General features: G+C 36.9%; 1 protein-coding gene across 7 annotated transcripts in view; it reads left to right on the top strand.

Annotated features, from left to right (window-relative positions):
- ERCC6 (ERCC excision repair 6, chromatin remodeling factor) overlaps positions 1 to 16,809 on the top strand; it is a 71,723-nt gene extending 54,914 nt beyond the window's left edge. For 4 of the 7 annotated variants that reach the window (XM_011355408.2, XM_023527962.1, XM_011355407.2 and 1 more), the window contains 10 exons: positions 3,398 to 3,493; positions 5,513 to 5,728; positions 6,210 to 6,320; positions 6,706 to 6,825; positions 7,562 to 7,656; positions 8,978 to 9,123; positions 9,210 to 9,905; positions 11,421 to 11,622; positions 12,248 to 12,326; positions 13,579 to 14,022. In XM_011355408.2, coding sequence (XP_011353710.1) covers positions 3,398 to 3,493; positions 5,513 to 5,728; positions 6,210 to 6,320; positions 6,706 to 6,825; positions 7,562 to 7,656; positions 8,978 to 9,123; positions 9,210 to 9,905; positions 11,421 to 11,622; positions 12,248 to 12,326; positions 13,579 to 14,001 — 2,184 coding nt within the window. In that variant the 3' untranslated portion in view covers positions 14,002 to 14,022. Of the gene's footprint in view, positions 1 to 3,397; positions 3,494 to 5,512; positions 5,729 to 6,209; positions 6,321 to 6,705; positions 6,826 to 7,561; positions 7,657 to 8,977; positions 9,124 to 9,209; positions 9,906 to 11,420; positions 11,623 to 12,247; positions 12,327 to 13,578 lie in introns of all 7 variants that reach the window. The other 3 variants (XM_011355406.2, XM_011355404.2, XM_011355405.2) reach the window with 2 other exon arrangements.
- The last annotated feature ends 8,576 nt before the right edge of the window (positions 16,810 to 25,385 follow it).

Genomic DNA, 25,385 nt, shown 5'->3' with positions numbered 1-25,385 from the left:
CCTCAGAAGGACTCTAGTACATAGGCTTAGATCCCTCTTATTAACACATTAGATTCCCACAGCTGCTCTTTTTAAACTTCTCCATTTTTCTCAAGTCCCCAATTCATTCATGCTATAAATTATTTGAGGTGCCAGCCACATGTCTGGGAAATAGCAGTGAACAAAGCAAACACTTGTTCTCATGAAACTGTCATTTTTTCTTTAGGAGAGACAGTCATAAGTAAATGTTATCAGATGGCAGGTGGTGATAAGTGTGGAGAAAAAAAATGAGGCAGGGATAGGGAGTGCCGAGGGCAAGGATTTGGGGAAGCAAGCTTTTATAAGGGATCTCTGATAAACCGACATTTGAGCAGACATTTGAGCAGAGGCGCAAAGAAGGTGAAGGAGGGAGTTAAAGGGTATTTTGGAAGAACGTTCTAGGTAGATGGGAAGTGAGAGGGTATTGGTATGTTCAGGGACCAGCAAGGAGACCAGTGTGGCTGGAGGGCAGGAGCAAGAAGAGGGCTCAAAGTCAGTTTGCCTGCCAGATCACCAGAGCCCACTGGTCATGGTGAAGATTTGGAGGAGATTCACAGGAGGATACTGAGCAAAGGAGTGATGTCATCTGACTTAGGATTTAAAAGGGTCATCCTTTTGAATTTCATCCTAGTGTTCTGTTATCTAAATGTATAACTGTACCTTCTATTCAGGATCTAAAAGTAAATGCATTGTAGATTTTGAAAGTGGAAACTCTGAAGGATCTGAGAGATCTGTCATCAAGGCTACTTTTGTCACTACCTCTTCCCTCCCCATCAACACTTATCTCTAAATTGAGCCATTGGTCATAGCATCCCCCTTACAGGTCTCTCATTCCTGCCAGTTGCTTAGGACATAACTCTGAGCTGTCTCTAATTCTAAATCAACCAGTTGCTGTGATGCTCTGTCCTTTGTCATTCTCTCACTTCTCTGCTTCACATCCTCATAAATTAGTGCAGTTTAGTCTGACTAGCACAATTAGTTTGACTGATCTCTCAACCATTAGCACTCCACACTCCATACCGTATTGCACACTGTTGCTGGATTGATTTTTCCAAGAGTAGTAGTATTCCTATCAACATACCTTTAATGTCCCTCTCCCCACCGAGAATACCAATTTAGTTTATTTGTGCCAATTTATTTTCACTATAGAATCTCAGAATGCTTATTATTATATCCCATACAGTAGCCAAGGCAAATTGCTTCCTATTTTTTAAACGTACACTACTTTTCCTTCCATTTGCATATGATTTTCCCTTTGCCTAGAGGTTTTCCACTCCTCCAGCAAACACAGAGATGTTCCATTTGAAGACCCCATGATAGTCTCTGCTAAAGCTTCTACTAGACTGGAATACCTTGAGGTTGAGACTTTGTCTTACCCCATCGTCAGATTCTGCATGACACCTATAAACAATCATTTGCAAACACTAGGTACCCAGTGATTAATTTGTTTAACTTTGCTACTGAGAGGAGAGGTTTTTCTGTTGCCACTTTTAAAGGATTAAAATATGAGTAAGAAGTTAAGAATTATAAACACTCAGGTTCCTTTTACTTAGTCAGCATATGAAAGCATTGGAGGAGAAAGAAAATGGAGGCAAAGGGATGAGTTAGCCAGTCCCTACAGAGTCCTCAGGAGAAAAGATATGGGCCTGAACCGAGGTGAAGGCGGGGCTGGCAGGAGGAAGCTGAAGGGCCTGGTGACTCCCAGGTTTCCCACTTGGATGCAGGGAAGAATCTGCTGTGGCAGAGGCTACAAAATGACAAACAGCTCAGAGGCGACAGCTGAGGAGTTTAATTTAGGTAATATTTGAAGTGCCCATGGAACATCTGCTTGCCTAAAAGGCAGTTGTAATTGGGTTTAGAACTCTCGGAGAGTTCTAGGCTGGGATGTAGCTATGACCTGTGAGAGAAGGTGTTGAAGTTATGAGCAAGGATGAGTTTTCCTAAGGAGATTATGTAGAATGAAAAGAGACGAACAGCTCAGGCAAACGGCAACATTAAGGTGAGGGTAGAAGTGGAGGAGCGACCTGGGGAGACGGAAGGCCTTTGTAGAAAGGCACAAGCTGGGTTGGGGTAAGTGGAGTGATGATGCCCTAGAGATCCTATGTGTTTGGCATCTAGGAAGTTATTAGTGACCTTGTCCAAAGCAGCTTCAGTGGCATCAGCAGAAGTGCCCTTCAGGCTTGTGCTAGATTCATACGTGACTAGAAAGCAAGGAAGTGGAGATGGTGATTGTACACGATACTTTCAGGAGTTTTCCCCCTCACTTTTTGCATAGTCTTAAGGAGTGGAGCTCTGTCCTGAGGAGGATAGGAGGATTTTCAGAATTGGTAGAAAGGTTGAAGGGTTGCCCTTGATTCCATACAGGAACCTATTTCTCTGAGAATAAAGGAAAATAAGCTGAGGCAGATGAAGTATATAAATTTTAGGGAGTGAAAACTAGAGAATCATGCCTGATAACTTCAATTTTAATTTTGTTGTTTTGTTTTTGTTTGGTTGTTTTTAAGTAGAGGTTGAGACAGAGGTGAGTGGCTTTGGGGGAGAAAGGAGTGTTGTCACAGCTGTTCTAGGTTTGCAAAAGGTACTGGGCAGGGAAGTACTTCGAGCATTCCCTTGGAGACCAGGAGCAGGCAGTGGCAGGATGCCGCCCTGGTGGGTGACATTCTCCAGTGCTGCTCAGCACCTAACCAGAAAGGAGTAGAGAAGGCAGGTAGTTGAGTTAATCTGCATTTGGAAGTTCACAGGGCAGATGCAGAGGGCTGGCTGAAGGAAAATATGTTGGGAATATTACTAGCCAAGGAATAAAGTCAAGCCATGAGGTTGCTGTGGTGGACTTGGAGAAAGAGAGGAAGGTTGAGAAGCAGAGTCAGAGAACATGATGGCATGGAGTAATTGCTGCAGTTGGGCAACGAGGATAGGGGCTGCTGCCAGAGATGAGTCTGGTAAACTTGTGGAGTTGCGCTTAGAACCCCAGGAAAGGGGGAGTGCAGGTGAAGTAAGGGTCCCTGTTCAGGCTTGCTGAAGTGGAGTGTGGGAGAGGGGCATGGGAGGTGAGAGGTCTGAGCACTTGTTGGCTAGGAGGAGGAAGGTTTGCACCTGGTCCTGAGCTTTCCTGTGAGCAGGAAGCCAGTCTTCAGGGACTGTTGAGACAATGGGGTGAGGACCAAGAGGTGAACCGATGACAAAAATGGGGACTGGTCAGTGGAGGGTACTGTACTCATTGTTCAGTCGAGATGTGTTTGGTTTTTTAAATAAGAGGTACGTTGTTAAAATTGCATATATTGTGCTGTTTTGATTAGGAAATTTTGTTGATATTTTAATAATTTTATTCTGTTAAGGTTTTTGTTTGAAATTATAGTTTCTCTGTTTTCCTTCCCCATAGGTCTTATTTTGCCGTCTTACAGATGAACAACATAAAGTCTATCAAAATTTCATTGATTCCAAAGAAGTTTACAGAATTCTCAATGGAGAGATGCAGGTCAGCTAAATGATAGAAGCTGGAGAAATGAATGGTAGACTAAGGGAAACGGGGAAAGAAAGGAAACTAGTACCGGTCAGGGGTTCACTATTACTCTCTTGAAAACATTTCGGTGCAAACCTGCACTTAATTTTGAGCCCTTCCAGAAGTAAGAGTACACATGGTTATATTTCAGCATGCTCCCTTTTTGTCTGTACTGCAGCACTGTTACACTTGAATCTGATAACTTGTGGTCGAGTGAAAGAATAGCACTAGATGACAGGATCTGTAATGGGGAGTCCTGCAGGGACAGCTGATCCTGTGCTGAATGTAGGGAAGCAGCCTTGGAGTGTCAGGGTTAGTAGGCTCATGGAGGAAGAATAATTATTATAAATTTTTTTAATAACTTTTAGTGTTTGGTAATACTCAGCAATCTATAGTCGTAGGTACATGTCTGTTCAATAGGTATATGTAGTAGGTTTATAATCAGTGTCTAAGTCTAAAGCTTCATTAAACTATTCAACTTTGTGTTTTAGTATCTTAAAATGTGAATTGTGTTTATTTATTTGTTTATTTATTTATTTAATACATAGGACTTTCTTAGTCCTTGGTCTGTCCTCAATGGAAGCATAGCTGAGTAACACAGTACACTCCAAGAAACACACTTCCATGCTTATACATGGAGGTAGATGATGAAGAGATATATGTAGGCAACATGGCTACCTGTGTTCCAGAACATCTACATGCTTTTTCTTCTAGATTAAATAAGTCATTTCAGTTCTTTTAACCATCTCTCACAATTTCTTATTTTGTCTTTCATTGGCATCTATAGGAGGTTTTTAAATCATTCGCATTCATTTACTTCTCCTAAATTTCCCCTTAACTTAGCTTCATGTGCTTTCAAGTTGTGAAACTTAGGAGGTCTAGGATAAGCACTATCCAGGAGTTATAGAATACAAGTCACATGTGTGATTTGAAATTTTCTAGTAGTCACATTAAAAAGGTTAAAAAAAAGTGAAATCAATTTTGATAATATATTTTATTTAACCTGAAATGTCCTAAATATTTTAATATATAATCAAAAAAATTAAATTATTGAGATAATTTACTCTTTTTTTTGTTATAAGTCTTCAAAATTGGGTCTAGTTGATCGTTGAACAACTCAGGGGTTAGCGGTGCCAACCCCCCTAACTCCTGCACAATCAAAAATTTGCTTTTAACTTTTGGCTCCTTTAACAACTACAGTCATCCCTTGATATTGGTTCCAAGACCCCTTGTGGACACCAAAATCCAAAGATGCTCGTGTTCTTTATATAAAGTGGTGTATGTAGAACAATGCACACCATCAGCCCTGTGAATCCACAGATTCCCAACCTCAGATCAAAAATATTGTTTTCAGTCAGCGGTTGGTTGAATCCATAGATGCTAAACTCATGGTATAATGGACTGACCGTATTTGTTGAAAAATATTCCTGTATAAGAAGGTCCTCGCAGTTCAAACCTGTGTTGTTCAAGGGTCACCTGTATTTTTACATTTGTGGCACATCTCAATTTGGACTAGCTACATTTCAGGTGCTCAGTAGCCACATATGGTTTATGACTATTGTATTCGACAGCACAGGTCTAAGGGATGAAAGATGAGTACAGATGACTCTTTGGGGAGTTTTGACAATGTTCCTGATTTATCCAGATCTTCCATTATGTGTTTGTTTAACTGTTGTTTACTGTTTAAAACTATCATACTCTTTGATTACTGGCTTAATTTATGATTTGTCTTTTTTGCTTGAGCTTTTATACTGGTGAGCTTGATTAGAGTCTCACTCTGAAAGCTGTGTGAAAGATGCCCTCTGGCTAGGCATGGACAGTAGGTCTGTGTCCTGCTGGGTGAGCTATCCTTCATATCTTTCCCATTTGTGTATTTTCCATGCAGATATATTTTCTGATATAATATTAATATAAAAGTAAGTGGAACTTCTTAATCTGCCTGACTGTGATTTTACATGGGATAATCTGAGTGCACATAATTCTTATATACCATAGATTTTCTCTGGACTTATAGCCCTAAGAAAAATTTGCAACCATCCTGATCTCTTTTCTGGAGGCCCCAAGAATCTCAAAGGTATTCCAGATGATGAACTAGGAGAAGATCAGTTTGGATACTGGAAACGCTCTGGGAAAATGATAGTGGTTGAATCCTTGTTGAAGATATGGCACAAGCAGGGTCAACGAGTATTGCTATTTTCTCAGTCAAGGCAGGTGAGCATACAGACTTCATACAAGAAACAAGTTGGTTCTTTATGACTTAAAAGCATTAATTAAAAATGTGGGATATAATCTAAAATAACGACTCCAAAAGCAGACCTACCCGCTGATACTGAGGTAGCAGCCTACAGATCTCTTTGGGAGCTTGGATCTTTCTCTAGAGTTAGTACAGATAAGTTGGCTTTTTAAAAATTAGGCTTATGTACCATGCGATTCTGGAGTGTAGATGAGTTTGGGTCTGAACTCAAATAAATGTCCAGCTATTTACAAAATGTGTGAGAATTAACAGTAAATATATAGTAAGAAAATACCAAAAATAATCTTGTAGCAGTTATATTTATCTACTTCAAAGTGAGAAACCCTTTTAATTTGAGCCTGTTGGGAACGTGTGACTGTTTACACAAATGTAGAAGCACTCACTGGGGGTATAAGTTTGATTTTTAAACTCTTCTCCCCAATCCTCTCTCCCAAACAGATGTTGGACATACTTGAAATATTCCTTAGAGCCCAAAAATATTCCTATCTCAAAATGGATGGTACCACTACAATAGCTTCAAGACAACCACTGATTACAAGATACAATGAGGTAACAAGTGAATATAACAGTCAAGTCACATAGTGCTACTGTATACAGTGGGACAGGAAGGAGAGTGTCTACACCCACCTGACCAGTGCTTATATCTAGATTGGGCAGCAGGTGGAGGGGACTTTTAGCTTTTAACTCTGTACATTTCTGGATTATTAGGGGTGTGTATATGTGTGTTCTTGAAAATACAACTTTTAAATATTATTAATGTTAATATTAAAAGTAGGAAACGTGGGATGAGATCTTGACTGACCAAAAGTCTCTAGATCATAACCTATTCCTTATATGGGGAACATTTTCCATGTTTAGAATATGGAAAGGCGGAGACAAAGAGCTCTAACTGGTCTTAAATGTGCATACTAAGTGTTGTATGTCTTACTTCTAGGACACATCCATATTTGTGTTTCTTCTGACCACTCGGGTGGGTGGCCTGGGAGTCAACCTAACAGGGGCAAACAGAGTCATCATTTATGACCCCGACTGGAATCCAAGCACAGATACACAGGTCTGTTTGTTTTTAAAAAGGAGTATATTGGTGACATACAGTTGACCCTTGACTAACACAGGTTTAACCCTTGACTAACACAGGTTTAACGTTTATATGTGGATTTTTTTCAATAAATACAGTAAATGTATTTTGCTTTCTTTATAATTTCCTTAGTAACATTTTCTTTTCTCTAGTTTACTTTATTATAAAAATACAGTGTATAATACATAGAACATACCAAATTTGTGTTTGTTTAACTTCCTGTCAATAGTGGCTATTAGTAGAGTTTTAGGGGGAGTCAAAAGTTATATGTGAATTTTTGATGGTGCAGGGCGTGGTGTGTTGTTCCAAAGGTCAACTGTAGTTTAATGGCTAGCACTTGGGAGTGTCCTTAGTGCTCGTGTTAGCTGCAGCATGTAGTTCATGTCTCAGTTGTTGCCTAATTTTCACCTTGAGGAAGACATGTTCCAGCATAACAAATAGGAAGAGTACAGTTATTTCATAGCATCTATTGCTAGATCTGGGGTAAAAAGAATTTGCGATGTTACAAGCACACATTGTTTCTCAGGTAGAGATACCAGTCTCTCTTTGTCATCAGGCTGTTTATCTTCCTTAGGTATATTTAGCCTCATTATGTCATTATGTCAAAATTCTAACCTTGGGAGTGGAAGGAAGCAACCAGCTATCTCTGTTTCTTTTAGTCAGTGCTTGTCACTGGGGAGGGCCCTTGTTGAGATGTATCTCTCTGCCATAGGCCCGGGAGCGAGCGTGGAGGATAGGCCAGAAGAAGCAGGTGACTGTGTATAGGCTTCTGACTGCGGGCACCATTGAAGAAAAGATTTATCACCGGTCAGTACAGATGTCTGTCTACCTGCTCCTTGACTGACGACTGCTCTTCTGGCTGCAGTGTGTGCAGGATATATAAGTATACCACCAGGATTTCAAGCAGAGAATTTTTTAAAAACATTGATAAAAAAGTCTTTTCATCTTGGAGCAGTAGTTTCTATAATGTGAGGGATAGTATGGTCTTTAAAATGTTTGTTTTGTTTTTATGTTTTTTCTTATTAAAATAAGCCTAGATGGCTTATTGTGAGTTTTTTAAAAATGTCTTTGAATCACATCACTTTTCTACCTTCAAGGACTGCTTATGTGTAAATCTCATATTGTTGTTTGACAGAAATGTTTCCAAATACTATAATGTCCATCTTCTTTCAGAAAAATTTTAAGAAGTGACAAAATTAAAACACTAACATATTGATATTTAAACATAGCACATAGTTGTGATTAGTATGGGTGTTCTTTTGGCCTTGGCTCAGATGCCCCACAGAGACAGATTGATCAGGATATTTGTTTTTTCCTCCATCTTTCACTCTATAATGACTGGGGGGTTTAGGCGAGAGAAACTTCAACAGTAAAATAGAGATATTCCCAACTTCTCTGTCTCCCCTGCTAAAGATGTTTTTCTTAAGCCTCATCCCAGCCCCTAAAGGGAGTCTTTTACTTTCCACCATGGGGACTGAGCCACTCATGGGATGGTTCATGTTCTTCAGGGGCCTTCTTATAAGAGGTCTAGAGTCAAGCTGTGTCCTGAGAGGAAGAGATATACACCTTAGCCTGAATAAGCAAGTAGGAGGGGCAGGACTACTTTATGGTGATAATCTGGGCAAGAGTAACAATGATGTGGGTACTTTAGCATAGAGTATGGATCATTAGGTGGAAGCTTGTGAGATGGCTCCAAGTGAAAACTTTGCAAAGTCCAGGTAAGAGTTTCCTAAGCCCCATCACAGGAGGGTACTACATAGGGCAGGGCAGAGGGCTCTTGGTCCAAGAGTCAGGAGGCTGACTCCTTCCAGCTGAGCATGGCTGTGAGTCACATGAATGTATATGAAAAGGTGTTTCTTGAACTGTGATGAATCTTGGAAGTTGCAAAAAACCCCTGGGTAGAAATAATAATAAGGTATTATTTCTAACTTAAATTTTGTAAAACATGGGAGACCACCTAATGTTTTATGTACTTACCGAATTGTAATTTTTCAAGGCTAAAAGTTTTGGGGATGATTTAGACATCCATACAGCTGCAGTTAGCATAACTTTCTTATATTGTTTTATAATTAGTATTTTGAGGTCGAGCTAAATATTATTTCATATAAGTTTAATTTTTATCTTTTAGACAAATCTTCAAGCAGTTTTTGATAAATAGAGTGCTAAAAGATCCAAAGCAAAGGCGATTTTTCAAGTCCAATGATCTTTATGAGCTGTTTACTCTGACTAGTCCTGATGCATCCCAGAACACTGAAACGAGTGCTATTTTTGCAGGTATTACATAAAATAATTTAACTGAAAGGAATTAATTATGTGAGAATTATACAAATGTAACATTAGCATGTTTTCCCCTTTTATAGGAACTGGTTCAGATGTTCAGGCATCCAAACGCCATTTAAAAAGAAAACTTCAACCAGCCTTCGGAACAGACCATAATGTTCTAATAAGCAAAAAGTTCCCTGATTCTAATGTGTCTGCAAATGATGCCATGTCATCTGAAGAGAAATCTACAACTGTAGGAGCTGAAGTGAATGTACCTTCTGATCAAGGCGATCCTTTGAGAGATGATCCTCAGACACCTAGTAATCTAATGAGCAGTGACAGACTTGTAGAAAAGACAGATGCAGTGTCTAGACTAGAGTGCTCATCAGTGATGAGTGGAAATGGGGAGTGTTCAAATTCTCCAAGAATCAATAAAATGTACAGGACATCTGGTGAGGAAAGCATCGATGAAAAACAAAGTTTTTCTGACAAAAGAGAAAGTTGCCAGGTTCAAACAGAACCTCTTTGGGAGAATGAACAAATTGAAAATAATTTTTGTAAGCACAAGTCAAAAACAAAACATAGTGTAGCAGAAGAGACCCAGGAGAAACAGCTGAGGCCAAAGCAAATGTCTAAGAACTCTAAGCGTTGCAGAGACGCCAAGTTTGAAGGAACCCGAATTCCACACCTAGTGAAGAAAAGGCAGTACCAGAAGCAAAACAGCGAAAATGAGAGTGAGAACAAGGAACAGAGCAATGATGATTATGTTTTGGAAAAGCTTTTTAAAAAATCAGGTAATCTTTTTGCTGAATTTGCCATGAGGTGCTAGGAACAGAACATTAGTGGGCCATTTCTAGCGGTAGCAGCCTTTACTGACAGTGCAGAGTGGACTCTCAGCTGGAAGTATTTTTTCTTCTAAAAGTCAGATTTGAAATGTATTTACATTTTTGAAAATCATATTTACCTTTTTTGAAGATCTAGAAGAAATTGAAACTTCAGAGAATAATAGTACTTATAATCACACACAAGAGGAGTACAGTACTTTAAATGGATTTGTACTACCTGAATATTATTAGGAAATTTCTCTACATGCTATATTTATCTAGTTTTTCTACCACAGGGGATTAAAGTAAACTCATGGGGGAGAAAGGTATGGGTATGGCCAGAGGCGGGCACTCTGGAAGCGGGAAAGCTGATAGCTAATATCAAGGCAGAAAAATTAAGAAAGCAGACTCAACAATTGCTCGGGACCCTGGAGGACAGGCAGTCCTGCACGGCTTAGTCATCCTTGGGAGTGTCATCTTGGTCAGGCCTTGGCAGTCATAGTGCTTACAGTGTCATGGCCTTGACTTTTGAAAGATTGCTGTTTATGGTTCTCTGTTCAAGAAGGCAGCTTTATGTATGGCATTTCAGAAAAAAACCATCTGGGCCTGATGTTTTCTTGTAAGGTATTTTTTTGGTAACTTTCTCTTGTTTTTTTTTCCTACAGTTAATGTTTTCCTAAGAAATTATTTATTTTGTGTAGTTTTTAAAAGTATTTGCATAGAAGCATAGAAAATTTTCTTGTAATAATTGGTTTTTAATTTGCTTCTGTTTCAAGATAATTTCCCCCATCATTTCTAATTCTGTATATTTTCCTCCTTTTTTCTTGATCAGGTTAAGCTACTGGTTTGTTTATTTTGTGATTTTTTAAACAATCAAGATTTAGATTTATTAATTAGCTCCATGATTATTCTCTACCTCATTAATTTTTGCTTTTATCTTCATTACTTTCTTGTGCTTTTGTTTTTGTTGTGTTTGGTGAATTTTTTTGGCTTAATTTTTAAAAACTGTTGACTTGGAAATTTAGTTCATTTATTTTTCTTCCTTTTTTTTTTTATTGATATAAGTAGTTAAGTCTGCGAATTTTCCACTGATAACTGCATTAAATTCTTCTGATATGTCATGTTTTATTGTCATTACTTTTTAGAAATTCTATAATTCTGGTTTATATTTTTCCCTTCATTAAAGAATTTATTAATAGAGTTTTTTTAATTATCCAGATAGGAGGGAAGAGGTTATGTTAAAGTTGTGATCAAAGCATTATACTTTAGTTATTGTAAAACAGGGATAGTAATAGTCTCTACTGTTAGGTGGTAATGAAGGTAAATAGCAACAGCACATAAAAGTTTCTGTGGTCGTTTGGTAAATAGCAACTAAAAATATTCATAATTTTTCTCTACCCACAATATGCTAGACTACACAGAAGAAAAAATATAATTGTGTACAACATGAAATAACACGTTTACTGCTTCCTTTGTTCTTGTTAGTTGGTGTGCACAGTGTCATGAAACACGATGCCATTATGGATGGAGCCAGTCCAGATTATGTGCTGGTGGAGGCAGAGGCCAACCGAGTGGCTCAGGATGCTCTGAAAGCCCTGAGACTCTCTCGTCAACGGTGTCTGGGAGCAGTGTCTGGTGTTCCCACCTGGACCGGCCACAGGGGGGTTTCTGGTGCGCCAGGAATAAAGTAAGAGATTGATGCCCTGCCATGCTTATGAGAAAGCCAATCCATCCAGGCTTAGAATAAAGTCAGGGCAGACATGGATTTCTGTTTATCTGCAGTAGTAGAAAATCTTCCAAGGAGGGGTTGAGCCAGCCAACTTGTGTGACTTGGAGAAACACTTGTAATTTTACCTTTTTCTTCACTTTTGTCCCTTGCTTTCCAAAGCTAATTTTTCAGGGGAAGGAGAAATGATCTGCTTTGTTTTAAAAATGATGTTAAAAATAGTAACACTCTAAAAAATAGTAACGATTAAACTTTAATCAGATGATTAGCCAGTTTTCAACAATTAGTAATTACTATGCTATTCAGTGTACTCCTTTAGAAGGATTTTCTTACCTGGGATTTGAGGGTAGTTTCCATCATATCGAACAAAGGATATTGAGTAGTTTTTACTCAAGATGCTATAGTTAACTTCCCAGGAGAATAAAGTAGAGGAGTCGAAGGGGAGAGAGCAGAAGCGTCATGGTTATGAAAGAAGAACCATGCGGAAGAACATTTTTCTAGGACGAGTTTAATTGTTGAAAAGACATTTTCATCTCGTAAGTCAAAAACGAACATTTTATCTACAATGATATTTGTCCTTATTTAGGAGTAGATTTGGTCAGAAAAGGAATTCCAGCTTCTCTGTGCAGCCGTCTTCTTCAGCATCTCCAAAGGAGAAATGCCAGGTAATATGAAAGCCTGTCTGCTTTTCACGTGTGAGACTTGATTAAATTGCTATGAAAATTTAACCTGATTCCGATGTGAAGAAAATTGCTGTCATGGCGACACCTGATATTTGTGTGGTATGCTCTGATTTTGACACACTTAATTTGAATCTAAAAGGGCCAGCTACCTTCCTAAAAGAAAAAATCTTTAACCCAAGATCTGTAGCAGAATCTCTGTTTTGCGCTCAGATAGTTAATACAAGGGTAGGTGACATATCAGTCACTGACCATACAACCTGCCCCATCCAGAGGTGAAGTACCAGCTCCAATGACCACCACCCTCTGGAATAAAGGTCTAGAAAATCACTCTGAATGTCATTTACTGCAAGAGCATTGTACCTGTCTCTCCCTGTCCTATAACTCCCTGAATGCCTTGAGTGCTTCTCTGAGAGTAAATACTAGGCCAGACTCAGTCAGTACTCTTTTTGGTCTTTTCTGGTTTAGGGTTATCTTACTGATAACATTGGGAATAGAGAACCTTTGTTGTTTTAAGGAAACACGTGTGAGATATAAAGTAGGAAAGAATAAAAATATTTAAAAGTGAAGAAAAAGAAGTACAGCTGTGATATTATTCCTTATCCCAACCCCTGGGCCACAAACCAGTACTGGTCAATGGCCTGTTAGGAACTGGGCCGCACAGCAGGAGGTGAGCGATGGGAAAGGGAGCAAAGCTTCATCTATATTTGCAGCTGCTCCCCAGTGCTAGCATCACTGCCTCAGCTCCACTTCAGCTTAGCAGGCATGAGATTCTCATAGGTGCATCGGTCCCTGGTGCCAAAAATGTTGGGGACCGCTGCCTAATCCCACAGTACCTATTTAGATCAGGGTAAATTTGGGAGGAAGAACAAGGAAAGCCCACAGAACCCATGCCCCCTAGAGACAGTTTCCTAAAAGCCTTCTCTGGAAGCCTGTTCCCCATTCACTCTGCCCTCCCACCATCCTCATTACTCAGAATGGTGACAAGTGAGTAGTGTAGCTGTGGAGAGGGGGTTCTTTTTTTTTTTTTTTAGGAAATGTTCTTTAATGGTGGGTGGATTTAGATGCTTGTTTCTGTGCTTTTCTCTCCGTGTTAGATGGTGTCTCATTCTTTCCCCATCAACTTCACTGCCCTGGGCGCATGTGTTATTTTATGACTCTGCAGAGCCTTTGGTGAAATAAGTGGAGCTATAAACTAGAATTTAAATATATCAATTCATTGGTCTTCTTTCTTCAGGATGGCATCATGAAAAAGGATGGAAAAAATCATGTTTCTGAGCAATTTAGTGGAAAAGTGGAAGATGCAGAATCTTTATCCAGGGCCCTCACTTCATCCTCACTCTTGGCTAAAATGAGGGCTAGAAACCATCTGATTTTGCCAGAGCGGTTAGAAAGTGAAAACGTGCAACTTCAAGAGGCTTCTGCTCCGCCACCCTCCACCACAGAACACGATGACCTTCTGGTAGAAATGAGAAACTTCATTGCTTTTCAGGCCCACGTGGATGGCCAGGCCAGCACTCGAGAGATACTACAGGAATTCGAATCCAAGTTATCAGCTTCACAGTCTTGTATCTTTCGAGAACTATTGAGAAATCTCTGTACTTTTCATAGAACTTCTGGTGGTGAAGGAATTTGGAAACTCAAGCCAGAATACTGCTGATTAGCATTAATTTCTAAACTTCTAATTGACTTTTTCTAATGGAAAATTCTGGTCATTAATCCTATGATTAATAATCATGTTTGTTGACAGACGTTGGCTGCATTTGATATTTACTTTGAATGATATCTACCTCATAATTAAAACTTTAATGAAGAAGAAATTCTTCAAAACTTAAAAGTATTAAAAATATTTGGGTTATTTTTTTTTTATTTGGTACTACAAATTATGTTATAAAATCAGGGACCTAACAGTTAATCCTTGGAATACATTTGTTCATTTTCCCAAAAGATGCTATCAGGGAGCACATTACTGTTCATGTAGATATCTGTAGACCAGAAATCTCAAAAATTATTTTTATTGGTGCTAAAAACATGTCTTATGTTCAGTCTGACCTGTTCAATAACTTAACTCATTGGTATCTGATAACAGCATTATTTTTAGTGCATAGCTTTTTAAAATGTTTATCATTTGCTACCCCAAAAAGATCAGATTTGTTATCTTTTGAATCATATTAATTGCCTTTAAATAATCTTTTAAGGTGCTGCTAAATTGGCAGGTATTTTTATTAGTAAAGCATGAAATAACTTGGTAATAGTAAGACGTGTGTTTGCAGAAAGTTGTAGTGTACTCAGTTTATACTGGCTTTACTTTAAGCAAAAGGTATCGATTTTCCCCTCTAGTGACTTGGTTTTAGAAAAATGAAATGTGTTATCTTAAAAAAAAAAAAAAGGCAAGCAGAACCAAAAGTACAAATAAAGCAACCAACACACACCATGCACGGAAACAGCCCTCCAGACCACAACCAGATCTACCATCGTTACCACCTAGTGACTTCTGTTCCAGCCTTCCTTCTGCTTCCATGCTGGGAAGTAACTGAACATTTTTAATTTTATTCAATGTTTGCTTTCCTAAGGGTGCCGATTGCTTTATATTAGGCAGCACTGTTCTCCTCATGTATTTATTATCTTCTGTCCTGTTGTTTCCAATGTATCTTTTTTCTTTGCGTTCCCTCTGACTCTCCTATTTAAGAGGTTTACTTTTCAGCTGCATCTGTTCTCTTTCTGTTATTTATGTATTTATAGCTCTGTAAAAAAATTTATGTATTTATAGGTGTTTTTTTTTGAGCCTCAGTTTTGCTTAGCCTTGTTTTTTTGTTTCCTTCTCATTGTTAAGATTTCAGCTCTGAAGTCTTGTTTTCTTAAATTCATTGTATTCCTTATATTTTTTTCTAGAACTATCACAGTGCAATTTGTTTCTTGGATTTTTTTTCTCTGACTTGCCATTTGTCCTCTTTGATTGTTCTTTATTATGCTTTCTTTCCTCTCATGCCATTTCATCACCTCTTGCTCCTGGTAAAAGCGAGCATCTTCATCCAGATCTTCTGTATGCTCTTCCCTGAGACCCAGACAGAAAGGATCTGGGCTTGGGGATCAGGGAGAACTTCTGCTGGGCAGCCTGTAGCTTTGGTTGTAGGATTTGGGTTTTACTTTTACTTTTCCATTCTGAGATTTTTTAAATGGCTTGGGCCAAGAATCTCTTCCCTTTGGCAGGAGGTGTTGTAGAGTAGTTATTACCACCAGGATTCTTGAGGATTCTGTCTTTTTTTTTTCCTTCTGTTTTTAGAGTGATTCATTATATGTTAGAGGAGGAAAATACTATTATTTTCCTCATTTTGCCATCATTATCTAGAAGTCATAGAAGTGATTTTTGAACAGGTCAATAAATCCTAAACCTGAGTACTTGGTTTAGAAGGAAGTCAAACTCATAACTGTTTTGATTCTGGGAAGTTTTTTTTATTTTTATTTTTGTAATCATTAGCTTATAAGAGAATTGTGTCCGCCTTGTTCTCAGATTGAAGTACTGATGCAGGTCATGAGTGCAAAGTGTTTGGGCATCATATTATCTGAAGTGTGAAGTATATGGAGCTAGAGAAGTTGTAACCTTGTCAAGTAGAAAATGCCATCAAAAGTTATGATTGCAGTAAAAGCCAAGTGGTCCTCACTCCAGTTCTTGTCTCAGCTCTGCCAGTGGCATGCTGTGACCTTGGACAGGTCACTGCCCTGCCTGTGTCTCAGTGTGGCTATCTATGAACATTACCATCATGCTTCCCTGGAGGAGAGACTTAGAGAAAGATGCTCTAAATGTAATGGTTTTAACAATATAGAGTAACTTATTCATTTAGATAAAATCTAATTTTTGGAACTTTAAAAGCTTTATACAGTGTAGATAGATTTAATGTGTATAACATGTCAGTATCAAGCTACAAATAAAAGATTTAAAAATGTTGTGAAATGTTTAAATTCCTTAGTTAATGCATAAATACACTAATACTGTTTTTAATATTGTAGGCGGTACTCTGTCTCCCCACCACTCTGCTCCTATTCTAGAGATAAGTGCTATATTTGGTATATTCTTCCAGTCTGTTTGTCATGCATTTACAAATTCTTGTGGCAGAGACTGCTGCTATAATGTCTGTTTTCTCCTTCCTTTACTGATAAGATCCCCAAGTTTTACCTGGACACTGCTCAGCTAAAGACTCTGTTTCCCAGCCGACTTTATAGTTAATTGTGGCCCCGTGACCAGGCAATGGATGTGAGAACTTCCACATTAGGTCCTTAACTAAGGAATTGGGTGTATACTCTTCCTGTCATTCCTTTTTCTTGTTGGCTGAGATGCCAATGGGAGCTTAAGCAGTGTCATGGGATCCACAGTCATGTGTTGAGGATAGAGAAGTTGGCTTGCCAATTTTGAATTGCTTTTCTTGTACCATTACTGAGAGCAAAATAAATTCCTGACTTGCTTAAACCACTATCTTTTGGCATCTCTTTATTACAGCAGCTCGTTTTGTTTTGTATATGTGATTTACAAAATGGGATTATGTCATTATTTTGCAACTAACTTTTCATTTAATGTTATGTGCAAGATAGCTTTTCATTCCTGTAATTATAGCTCTACTTTCATAGAATTGCTGGATTAAAAATTATATAGATTTTTAATTTTAATGGATGTAATGAAACTTATCTTCAATTCACACTCCATAAAATGATCCATTCTCCACACCCTTGCCAACAGTAGGAAGTATCTTGGGAGTTTTTTTATTTAACCAATCTTATGGTTGAAAATATTTTTTTAACTTGAATTTCACTAATCACTTTTAAAACCAAACATTGTATGTTTTTTGGTCATTTGTAGATCCTCTATTGTAGGGATCTCCAACTCTTGGGTCACAGACTGGTACCAGTCTGTTAGGAACTGAGCCTCACAGCAGAAGGTGAGTGGGCAGGCAAGTGAGTGAAGCTTCATCTGCTCCCCAGTACTAGCGTCACTGCTTCGGCTCCACCTCAGATCATCAGGAATTAGATTCTCATAGGAGCACTGGTCCCTGGTACCAAAAATGTTGGGGACCGCTGCTCTATTGTATATTGCCTGTTCATGTCACATTTGCCTAGTTTTATTATTGGTTATCTTTTAGGGTCCCCCCCCCAACCAAGTAAAAATGAAAAGGCAGTTGTCCCAACTATTATTGAATAGTTTATTCTTTTCTCCACTTATTTGAAATGCCACGTTTATCATATGCTAAGTTGACTATTTCTGGACAATGGATCTAGATGTCTATTTTACCAAACCACACTCTTTACTGTCATTTGACTTTGTACTGTGTTTTGCTGTCTGTTGACACCCTCTTCGTTGTCTTATTCTTGTACATTTTTTGTTTCAGGTAAATCTTAGAATTAGTTTAAGTTCTATTAAAATTGTGTTCTTTTGATTGGGATTGCATTAGTTTATCCATTAATTTGAGGATAATAGACTTTAATATAATTTTTCCCATTAGTATCATGATAGGCCACTTTTTATTAAAGCATTTTATATTCTTGGATAAAATTTTAATAACTTTCTTCATAAAAGTCTTGCACATTTCATATTAGGCTTATTCTTAGGTATTTTATAGATTTTTAGTTTTGGTTGGGAGTCTTAATTTTACATAAAAATGTGAGGAACTAGGATATTCATGTATCTACTTCATTTATGATGTCATTTATTATACAGAAATTTTTGATTTAAATATAGTAAAATTTAGTCTTTCTATATTTTATTTAAGAACCCCTTTAATAACCTGAAGTCATGATTACATTCTCATAAATTCTCTTGTAAATTCCATGTGGATGGTTATTTTTCTTAGTACCTTTTTAAAAAGTAGTTCATCCTTACCTTCTTAATTTATAAAGCCACATCTATAATTATATCTAATTTCCATGTAATATGAGAATGTTTCTGGGCTCTGTGTCCTGTTAAATGGGTCCACTTATCTTTGCCAATAACCTGTTTTAATCATCATAGCTTTATAATTGGCTATCATATATGATAGAATGATTCCCTTCATCTTCCAAAAATGCATTAGTTCTTGGACTTTTGTTCCATATAAATTTTGGGATCACCTTGTTATATTTGGATTTTGTTGTTTTCAAAATGATAATGACTTTATAGATTGCTTGGGAAAGATTGTTTATGATATTGAGTTTCTCATCTATGAATAGGGCATATTGCTCCATTTTATAATACATATTTATTACAAAGACAATTCCATTCTGTCTTTCACTTATATTTTATAAGATTGTGCACATATTGATTCCTAATTATCCAACAGTTTTGTTTGCTATAGTAAGTGATATTTAAATCATTTTCTAGTTTTACTGTTGGTTTTTACATAGTAGACTTATATCTAGCAACCATTATCATGTCAGATGCAAATAAAAGACAGTCAGTCGTATTTCATTCACTCTAATACTTATATATTTCTATGATAATGTAAATGACAGTGGTTGACATCCTTATCTTATTCCTGACATTGAAGATAAGCTAAAATTTTACTATTAAATATGTTGTTTTCCAGCAGATGGTCTTTATTAAGTTAAGAAAATGTTCTTTTCATTCCTAAATCCAGTGCTGAATTTATTAAATGCTTTTCCTGCATATCTTGACTTAATTGTATAAATTTTTCTCATTTAAATATCTCTCAGTGTCAGAAAATACACAGTTAAATTTTCCAACATTAAAACATATTTTAGATTTCCACTTCCAGAATGGCACGTGAGGGACCCCAAGGACCTACTATCCAGAAAGCAACTGTAACTGGACAAAATTCCAAAAGTGAGAGTCTATTACTCTTGAGCCACAACCTATCCACCCCGCCCCCGCAACCCCCTATCTCTGTGATGACAGATGCTGTAATCCAAGTGGATTTAGCCAGGAAAATGGGAATCTGTCCCTCAATTCCAAATCAAGGGATACAGTATTAACTTAGAAGGGCATGCTGCCAGCATGTCTATCCTCCCCAGCTTTAAGGAGCAGAGGCTAAATCCATTGATTTAAAAAGTATAGTGACAAATTAATAACGCAGTAGACAGGTTCATCGGTAGATATGAAATAGGAGAAAGATTCAGCCTACTTGCAGATAGATCAATAGAGATTTTGCTATCCAAAGTATAGAGAAGAAAAAGAATAAAGAAAAATGTACAAAGCGTCAGGGAAACAATACACTGTTAAGTGCATCAGTGTACACAGAATGAGAGTGCCAGGAGAGAAGTGAGAAAGGAGAAGAAACAAACAATGGCTGAAAACTTCTCAAATTTAATGAAAAACATCCATGGAGCTTAATGAACTCCAAGCAGGATAAATGCAAAGGGACCCACAGACATATCAGTAAAAATGCTGAAATCAAAGACAAAAAAATTCCGAAAGTAGAAAGTAAAAAATTATGCATCCTAAGAACTTCAATAAGATAAACAGTTAATTTCACAGAGGAAACAATGGAGGCCAAAAGGTAAGGATAACATTCAAAATGCTCGAAGAAAAAAACTCAACCAAGAATCCTATGTCTAGCAAAGGTATCATTCAAAAATGAAGGTGAAATAAAGACTTCTGATATAAACAAAAACAGAAAAATCTGTTGCTATTAGACTTGCCTGACAAAAAATACTAAAGAAAGTTCTTGAGGCTGAGAGCAAGTGACTTCAGATTAGTAATGCAAATCCACATAAAGAGTTCTAGTAAAATTAGATTCTGTAGTAAAAATGTCATTATAAATGACACTATAAATGCATGTTTTTCTTTAAACTGATTCAAACAGCAGTTGTATAAACATGTATAATGTATTGCTGGCCTATAACATACAGAAATGTAATATATGTGTAACATATTTGCTAATAATAGCACAAAGGAGTTGAGTGGGAGTAAAGCTGTAATGGGCTAATGAAATGAAGACACGATAAAATTATAATTAATGTAATGTATTATATTAATATGTATCACTACAATGCTGCAAATAAAAAGGAGAAAGGCAATAGAGCTATATAGGAGTAATGTTTTTATCCCTTATTGGAGCTAAACTAATAAATCTGTAATAGGTTCTGATAAGTTAAGAGTTATATGGTAGATCTTAGAGTGATCACTAAGAAAATAACTCAAAAACATTAATGAAATGAAAATACTATGTTGGAAAATATTCATTGCAAAAGAAAACAGCAAAAGAGGACAATAAGAACAAAGAAGTCATGAGACATAGAGAACAAAAAATAAAGGGGCAGATATAAACCCAACTATATCAGTAATAAATGTGAATGAATTAAATAATTTAATCAAAAGTCGGATTGTCAGATTAAAAAAAAAAGTCTACACTTTAGATTCAAAGACAAGAAGAGTGGAAAAATATGCCAACAGCAACCACAGGAAAGCTGAAGTGTTATACTAATATCAGACAAAATAGACTTCAAAACTGATAAAAATGTTACTAGAGATAAGGAAGGACATTTTATAATAGTAAAAGGGTCAACCCATTGAGAAGATATAACAATTATAAACATATACACCTAATAACAGCATCAAAACACATGAAGCGAAAACTGGCAGAAATAAAGAAAAATAACAATAATAGTTGTAGACTTCAATACCCCATCTTTAATAGTGGATAGAAAAACTAGGTAGAAGATCAACAATGAAATAGAAGATTTGACCAATACTATAATCCCATTTAACCTAAAAGACATCTATAGAGCATTCCACTCAACAATTACAGAATATACATTCTCAAGTGCACATGGGACATTCTTCAGGATAGACCATATGCTAGGCCATAAAACAAACCTGAGGGAATGAAAAAGGATAGAAGCATGACCTAAAACAATAAAACTCTTAGAAGAAAACAGGACAAAAGTTTCATGACACTGGATTTTGCAATGATTTCTTGAATATGGCACCAAAGGCATAGGTAACAAAAGAAAAAATAGATAAATTGTACTTCATGAAAAGTTTTTAAATTCATGCTTCAAAGACACTACCAACAGAGTAAGAAGGCAACCTACAGAATGGGAGAAAATATTTGTAAATCACATATCTGATAAGTGATTAATATTCAAAATATATAGAGAACTCCTAAAACTCAACAACAAAAAACCCAATTAAAAAATGGGCAAAGAACTTGAATAGACATTTCTTCACAGAATATGTACAAATGACTAATACACAAAAAGATAGTTAACATCACTAAGGAAATGCAAATCAAAATTACAATGAAGTATTACCTCACCCCCATTAGGATGGCTACTATAAAAAAAAAGTGTTAACAAAGATGCGAAGAAATTGGAACAATTGCACACTGTTGGTGGGAATGTAAAATGATACTGCCACTGCAGGAAAGCAGTATGGCAATTCATAAAAAAATTAAAAATATAATTACCATATGATCTAGCAATTTCACTTTTGGATATATACCCAAAAGACTTGAAAGCAGAGTCTGGAAGAGATATTTTAACACTCATGTTCATAGCAGTACTATTCACACTAGCCAAAAGATGGAAACAACTGAAGTGTCCATTGACAGATAAATTGATAAACAAAATATGTTATACCCACAGAGTGGAATATTACTCAGACACGAAAAGATATAAAGTACTGATACACACTACATTGATGAACCTCAAAAATATTATGCTAAACGACAGAAGCCAGACACAAAAGACTATATATCGATGACTCCATTTGTAGGAAATATCCAGAATAAACAAATCCTTAGAGACAGAAAGCAAATTGGAGGTTCCCAGAGGCTGGGTGTTGAGGTGTGCATGCAGAGTTACTGCTTAATAGGTACAGCTCTCTTCTGGGTTGATTAAAGGGCTTTGGAACTAAATAGAGTTGGTAGTTGCACAATATTGCAAATATACCGAAAGCCACTGAACTGTACACTTAAAAAAATGTCCAGGTGTTCAATAATGCTTTCGGTCAATTTTATTAAGTTCTATTTTTCTAGAAAATTGTCCATTTTGTTTAAGTTTTCAAAGTTGTTCCTTTGTGGGTAGCATTTCTTTGTCATTAGTGTTCTGCATTTTTGCTCGGATTTGTATGAATTTATTTTTATCCTGTATGGAACTTTTGCTTCCTGAATTTAAAATTTCATACTTTTCAACAATTCTGGAAAACTGTAGGAATTATTTCTTTGAATATTGCTTTTTCCCAGTTTTCTCTACTCCCATCCTTCTGGAGCCATTTCTTTCTAATCATCTGTTTAAGCTACCCATTGAATTAAAATTTTATAATTATAATATTTATTTCTAAAACTGCTTCTTCTTCTCCACCCCAACCTTTCTGATTTTATTTCACAATACTTCTCTCTTTTCTTATTGAATTTTTCTTTTATGACTATAATTTTAAACATAATAGTTTGAGTCTCCATCCAATTATCATGGCTGAATTCTTAGTATTCATCCTGTTCTTTGTTGTGTCTTTGGCTCTCCCTCATAGTGGATTGTTTTTGTGTGTGTTTGTAATGTTGGATGTGAATCACCTTCAGAGGGACTGCTACTGTGGGTGTGAGCCTTCCTCATTAGAGTGGTTTTGCATACTAATGTCCTATGGTATTACCAGCCTGGGACCAATTTTTGTGTTAATTTCTTGACCGGCAACTTCTTGGATCACATGGTGGTATAAATTTGAACCCTAAACCCTTATGTGCTTATAGTTATGAATTCTCAGAGAGTGGGTAGAGGGATGAGGAATGAGAAGGGAAAAATTCCCTACTAAGAATCCAGGCCCAAACAGAAACACTTCTCTGTCCCAAGAGGTAGATTCTATTCTAGCCTGTGGTTTTCTGAAGATTGTAGCTGCAAGTGGGGGGTCCCAGTTCTGACTCTTTGCCTTAAGTAGTCATATGTCCTTGTCTTTTATTCATGTCTTGGTGTTAAATCCAAACTTCTAGATTTCCCTTTGTGCTTAAAGGAATTTATAGTTTTTGTTTGTTTGTTTGCTTTTCCCCCCCGAAAGCACTTTACAGTGAGCATGTACCACTCTGTTTTTTAGTTTCTTTCTCATTCGTGGCCTGTGGCAGTTTACTTTGCTAAGATTTCAGCTTTTTGTTACGTTATATAACATTTCCTGTTTTTTTACAAGGACTTTTAGGTATTCTTATCTGTTACACTGCTGAAACCATTACATTTTCTAATTATGTTTGGTAAAGGGATTAGAGTAGTGCCTGGCATAAAAAATAAGAGCTATGTGTGTTAGCTGTTATTATTTTTATTGTTGTTGCTGTTATTATTATTATTATTACTATTGAATTAGCTTTATAATACTGAATTTGACAGTTGATTCTCTTACATTTTCTAGGTATACCAAATATCATCTACGAATAATAACAGGATTGCCTCTTGTTTTTCAATATTACCTCTTATTCTTTTCTTACCTAGTTTGCTACCTAGTTCCTCCGGCACAATGTTAGCCAGGAATGGTGGTAAGCATGGCTACCTCTGTCTTATTCCTACTTGAAAGAGGGATGCATCCCGTGTGTCAAGCATATTTGCTGTAAGTTTCTGGTTGATACTTTTTAATGAGTTAAGAGCCTTTTTCCCCTGTTCTTAGCTTTCAAATAATTTTTTAAGAATGAATGTTGAATTTTTCATTTGCATTTTCTGTATTTACTGAGATAACTCTCCCTTCTTTAATCTGCTAAAGTTCTGAATTGGATTAATATAGTAGATGTAGTTTTGGTTGAATCATTCAGTCAATCCTGGGATGTTCTCAATTCTGGGGTGGAGGTGGGGGTCCCTATTTGGATCATGCTTTCATATATTCTTTTCCTTTGTCATAGAGGCATTAGGTTTTCTTATCCCTTGAGTATGTTAATTACATTTAAGATCTTTTGCTTCCTCTAATCAGCTCCTTTCCACGACTGTATATGACTATTTTTACATGTGTATATATTTTGCCTGGTAGGGGCATCAAGCATTTATGCTCAGTCTACCATTGCATCCAATCTTCCCATAATGACGCTGATTTAACTTCTTTAACCTTAATGTATTAACATTTAATTCATGTGAGTAATTTTAGAAGTATTTCTAATTTGAATCTTTATGGTTCAAATGGCAAAAGGTTTATTCAGAAGTTGGATTCCACTTTTGCATTCAATATCTTCCGCTGTTAAATTACTGGGAACATCATTTATGCAAAGCAGGAAGGGAGGTCACCTCCTGACAACCAAGTCATACCAAGGGGACATTTTATACTTCCATTGGCACAGTGTCAGAGTGAATGCAAACAAAATAAATAGAGACAAAGAAGGGCATTCTAACATTTTTAGTCTATCAGATAGATTTTAATCCTCAAATTAACGATTGGAGTAGAATTTTGAAATTGTTTTATCTATAGAATAAAAACTTCATTTTGCTGAGTAAGTAAACTGAGACTAAAATAGAAAATATTTTTTACTAAAAATAGGAATTAAGTTCTGGAGGTGAAGAATCTAAAGAATTATGCAGTAAAGGTGAAGGGAATGTAATCTTCGTCCATCTGAAGAAACTCCTCCTATTTCTATGACCACCTGCCACTAGCGAGAAGGCCCTCCAGCACCCTTGCCCCAAACCTTTGTTCTGCACATTTCTCTTTACCTGTACTGTGGATTTCAGATTTTAAAAAAGGCTGGAACCAGCTTCAATTGAGATTATTGCTTTGGATAGTCTCTGGATTTAAGACAGAGAAAAATCTGACTATTCATCTCACTAGCACTGTCACTGTGAAGAATTTCTAAGTTGCTTCATATAACTTCCTGCTTCTTTGGAGGAGGAAAGGCAGTACCTTAGCTTGTACACTGGTTTGAGAAACTGTGTATCTAAATATCGGCCACCACCATTTACTGTTTTATTCCTCACAGTAGATTTGGTGCCCTCAGCCTTGGAAGCATGACAAAAGGCAGCCCACAAACTTACCTTTTGTTTCTCAGGACGATAAGGGTGGAACAAGACACTCTGCTTAGGGGCGGGACCTGCGCATAGGGCAGCACCAGAGAAAAAGCCCCAAGTGGGGTGTAGTTCATAGTCTCCTCTAACGTGATCTTACCTCAC

Source organism: Pteropus vampyrus, unplaced genomic scaffold (assembly GCF_000151845.1).
Source record: "Pteropus vampyrus isolate Shadow unplaced genomic scaffold, Pvam_2.0 Scaffold20, whole genome shotgun sequence".
Lineage (NCBI taxonomy): Eukaryota > Metazoa > Chordata > Mammalia > Chiroptera > Pteropodidae > Pteropus > Pteropus vampyrus.
This window is presented reverse-complemented; position numbering and strand designations above follow the sequence as displayed.